The sequence below is a fragment of the Boleophthalmus pectinirostris genome, unplaced genomic scaffold, assembly GCF_026225935.1.
Source record: "Boleophthalmus pectinirostris isolate CB_2022bp ecotype Guang Dong unplaced genomic scaffold, ASM2622593v1 HiC_scaffold_20, whole genome shotgun sequence".
NCBI classification, from domain to species: Eukaryota; Metazoa; Chordata; class Actinopteri; order Gobiiformes; family Gobiidae; genus Boleophthalmus; species Boleophthalmus pectinirostris.
Genome location: NW_026571153.1, coordinates 17,054,992 through 17,060,067, shown reverse-complemented (window position 1 = coordinate 17,060,067; position 5,076 = coordinate 17,054,992). Strand labels below are relative to the sequence as shown.

General features: G+C 36.0%; 1 protein-coding gene across 1 annotated transcript in view; it reads left to right on the top strand.

Annotated features, from left to right (window-relative positions):
* The window catches only part of LOC110159307 (pyruvate carboxylase, mitochondrial), a 606,539-nt gene extending 604,441 nt beyond the window's left edge, over window positions 1-2,098 (top strand). The window contains 1 exon segment of the mRNA XM_055156707.1: window positions 843-2,098. Coding sequence (XP_055012682.1) covers window positions 843-992 — 150 coding nt within the window. The 3' untranslated portion in view covers window positions 993-2,098.
* The last annotated feature ends 2,978 nt before the right edge of the window (window positions 2,099-5,076 follow it).

Sequence of the window (5,076 nt, the reverse complement as noted above, 5' to 3'; positions counted from 1 at the left end):
AGAGGCATAGACCGTTGGTTTTATACGTGATTTGATTTTATACTAAATTTTTTTCACAGTTCAGTCTCAAATGTCTTTGCTGCAAGACGTGTTTAAAATATGCGCAATGATTTACATTTTTAATAAACAAAGTGTGAATATAATCATAATATTTGTGAGGAATTGTCATAATTGTCAAGTCATTCAACCTAACCTACTAAAACTATAGCACTATAACCATGAAGAATAGGCTAATATCTGTAAACTCTAATTTTTAACACCTTATCTTTTATGCATACATTTAATTTATCATAATTTAAACTACCAATCAAAAGTGTTTGTCGGTTTACTTCTAAATCTATACTAATACTGATGACGTTAGATATGTGAAGCGGAATTATGTAGCGTAGAAGTAAAAGTGAAATAACTCAGTAAACTTAATAATCATATATCTTATAATAAAACTTTGCTGACAGCTCTGCAAACCCTTGACCTTCTCTCAATGAGCATCTTAAGGAAATCTTCTGAAATAGTTTTCAATTCACAGGTGTGTTTTGTCAAGGTCAAGAAATGCCAGGAGTGCAAAGAAGTGATCTAAACAAAGCGTGACTAGTTTAAAAAATCTAAAATAAGTGTTGAGTTTTCTACATTCCATATATGTTCATTCATAGTTGTGATGCTTTCAGTGAGGATCTACAATGTAAATAGTCATAATAATAAAGCCACTAAATGAAAAAGTGTGTTCAAACTTTAGACTGATACATTTTACTGATAATAATTCATAGTTTTATGTTTCCCCATCTTGCCAAAGCAGTTTGAGTTTGCTGACAGAGGCAGTAAAACCTTGTGATTGTGCCTCCCAGGTGGAGAAGGGCCAGCCTCTGTGTGTGCTGTCTGCCATGAAAATGGAGACGGTGGTGAACTCGCCCATGTCCGGGACCGTCAAGGCCGTCCACGTGTCCGCTGACTCTTCTCTGGAGGGAGATGACCTCATCCTGGAGATCGAGGAGTAGACCCACAATGCACCAGGACAGAGAGAGGAGAGGGAGAGGGAGGGTGGGAGGGTGGGAGGGTTAAACAATCTGACCGGGACAGGAGAAAACTAGCAGTGTAGTCTTTACTCACATGTGTATTCATAGCAGTACTACAGGGTATTGTGGCTTCATCTGCCATTCTGAAAAGTTTGGTCAATGTGTAAAATGCAACAAAAAAAACCCACACAGATTTAAATTTTTAAAACTAGAAATATTTCGCAATTTAAATGTTTTAAGGCAAAATAGATACATTTGAATTCCCAAGCGCAAACACATCACAGACTATCTGAGGCAAGGACAACAAAAGGCTGGAAAAGTTAGATAAAAAGTTCAGTTTTCATGCCTAAAAGGTTTAAATGGGAAATATAAAAAGTAAAGAAAGAAAGAACGAAAGAAGAAGCATAATTTGCATTTTACACATTTCACAACTTTTTGGGAGATGCTTTTAAGTGTAAAGTGAAATCAAAAGTTGGGGCCAAATATTGTACCTCGAGCTACTGTCTGTGAGTTAGTGAAACATCTCATTGTGATTACATTCCAGTACTAATTACTGTTCTATGTACTAGGATTAGACTACTGTATTCTACCATGTTATTGCAGTACTATTTTACTATATGGCACCGTTTACATGTGGTCTGTCGTTATGTTGCCTTGGTGATGGGAAAACTGAATGAAATACTGAAAACTTAAGCAAGTACAATTCCGATAACAAGTGATGGACAGAAAAAAGAAAAGTCAAGTCCTATTCATTTTGCATAGAGTTTTAGTTTTCTATTGCGGTCGCCTTTTCTAAACAAATCTCTAATATTTTTGTTGCAATGCATTCTGGGAATGTCAAACCACTGCTAAAATGTAGACTCACTATTTTCTTTGGGGAAAATGAAGAGTCGAGGAGAAACAGAAAAGATGCTTTGTCCCTTGTTTTGAGTATTGTTCGTAACACAAGCACAGCAAATGTTTTTAATGGTGAATGACACTGCCCAACGTGAATGAAATGCACACATCCCAGCTACACTGTCGATCATGTGGTTAGTAAACATAAATTACTTTTAAGCAACAATAAACAATAAATACATCAATAAACACTTTTGCATTGACTCAATCAGTTCACTTTTTGATTTTAATAATAAACACAATGCTCTTTTTGACACTTTATAATAACTACACTCTTTTAGGTGGTCAAAATTATGAAAAATCTGATTCTAATCGATACACAAACGATGTAGAAACATTTGAACAAGTATCAATACAAAGAGTCACATCAATGGGACACAAATGTACCTTTTCTGAATAGTTTTAGAATGATCTTGAGCTGAATCAGAACAATTATAAGAGCACATAGAAGTATACACCCATACCATGACAACTGATAGATTACACAGATACAACACCACATGGTAATATAAAAGTACTATTAATGTTGAAAATTACATATTAATATTAAAATATAATATAAATTGAGTAATGAGTAGGGGTGTAACGGTACACAAAAATCATGGTTCGGTACGTACCTTCGTTTTGAGGTCATGGTTCAGTAAACCAACATTTAACATTATATAAATGGGAAAATAAAATAAATGCAAAGTGCTGCTTGGTATTACTAATAAGTTAAATAAAATATTCTCAAATAAGCAACAAATGTATGAAATATTATGAAAAAAAAAAAAAAATAAATTCCTTATAAACAGTAAAGCACAGACCTAACTGTTCCAGGATGAAGTTTTGGTGGGTGTCGAAAGGCAAAAGTGAGGACTGGGGTTTTGTGAGGATTTATGTGGTTCGGAGGGACGTAGTCAAGGCGGTGGGCAGTTGTCCTGAGCCTTCTGTAGCTGCACATGTAAAATAAACACACAAATTGTGCGAACTCACTCAGCATTGTTCAGCATGAATACATGTACCATTAAACCCCTAGTATCGAGTCTATTCCTTAGTATCGATATAGTGTTAGTATCTTGACAACACTACACAGACATGATACAATCATAGTACATGAATAGAGTAACCACTCAAAGAATTAGGATTAGGAGTTAGGTTATTAAGTACTTACTAGGCCTGAATCATTCTTAATAAACTATTTGTTCAATATGAAAGTAAGCCTTTGTTCATGCTTTATTAGGTGTAGTTATTGTGTTAGCAAAAAATCTACTCTACTTTACTTACCATAATGATAGAGAATTTTGTCTTAAACCCGGAAACCAGACAATTCTGACTAAAGTTGGACTTGACCAATCCTTTTCACTTGATCTGTGTGTATTTTTAAAACTATGAGTCTTAAATCTGCTGTACAAAGAGCTGTAGATTGAAAACGGTCTCTTGTGGAGCTTGATTCTAGGTGTAAATGAGATTTCATGGTGCTCTGTTGATGTCATGGTGTCTTATTTTTCGGAGACCACACTGGTTGATTTATGAATTCATTAATTTTCGCTCAAATGACGTGAAATTAGCTGGACTAATGGGGGTCTCTGGGGACTTGTGGAAGCACAGGGGCTCAGATTCACCACTGTGAAATGGATTTAAATTTGAAACCTCTGCCAAATTGGTCAAAAATTACCATGATATCACACACAAAAAAGCAGTAATTTGAATTTTGAAGTTGAATTTTGGCTACTCCATGCTGTCTAGTGTAAATGGGAAATTGGACAATCTCTGAACCCTGGGGCTCTCCTGGTCTATTCTGTTCAAGATGACAACCGGTGTTGGATTGAATATTAATATAACAGTGGAAGTGCCCTTGACTGTTACTTAGTCAAATGTACTGCTCCAAGATATGTCTCCAGAAAACTCTGCACCCCAAATGTACATCCATGAATCCACTCTTGTCTCTTAAAGGGCCCATATTACGCCATGTTTTGTTGTGTTTTGGTTCATTCACACATGTTTAACACACAAATCCAGAATAGTTAAGCTCTGTTCTCTGACTCCACTGTGTTTTTAAACTGCATACACCTTCACTAGGGCCCCATCCACACTAGTACATATTCAAGTTGTTTCGTTGTAGATGCAGTGTTCGTCCACACTAATCCGATGAAAAACGGCTCCAGAGATGAAATGATCTGGTGCCGACAGCTCCCGCAAATTCATCTGAGTACAGATCTGATCCGGCACTGTGTGGACACCTGAAAACACTGATACGCTGATGTAGGTCTATGCATCACGAAGTAATTCACCGCCAAAACTCTAAGAGGCTAGAATATATGTCCATTCATGTGTACAGTTTGTACGTACGACCTGCAGACGTATAATCTCTGAAAAGTTTAACATGAACCATCTCCAATGCGATAAAATCACAGAACAGACTCACCATCAGTAGAACATCTCTCTGTCACAGAAAGAACACTCATATTCCTCTGAGTCATATAGCAAGCTGTTTTTTGAGTTCTCAGTTGTCCAGGCAGAATCCATTCGGAGCTCTTCAAAGCTGCTTCTTCAGTTCAGTTCAGAACTGAAGAAGCAGCTTTGATGAGCTGCAAAATGTGTTCAACCAAACAAAATTTTTGTCCAGTCGACAAACAGATTTCTCTCCTTTGCCACATTTCTGTAAAACATAAACAAACATGCTCAAAGCTGTGTGGATAAGGAAGACTTGCGGACATAGAAATGACATGTCTGGAGGCAAATCGTTTCCAATACGGTGATTCGTTTCAGTCTAAACATAGCCTAGAATCATTTGGATGATTTCACACTTGGAATTGGCAATCTCTATTGAACTAAAGATTAAAGGAGCTTTTGACTTGAAAACTACCACTCAATGACATCACAAGATGGAACAGAGCATTTTGAGATTTAAAAATGTAGACAGACTAATAACAAAGGGTTACTCAAATGTGTGAATGAAACAAAACCCAACTTCAGGTATATTTTTAATGAGGTAACAACATTATAACTTGACTTAAAGCTCAAAAGAGTTAATTATGCGTAATAAAGGACCTTTAAATAAACCTGAACTAAACGAAGCAGCCATGTTCTTTCAATTATATATCCAGAGAGAGACATAAGTAAATTTGGATCTTACTTTAGATTAAAACCAAAAAACAGACTTGAACAAATATAACATTTTCTACAA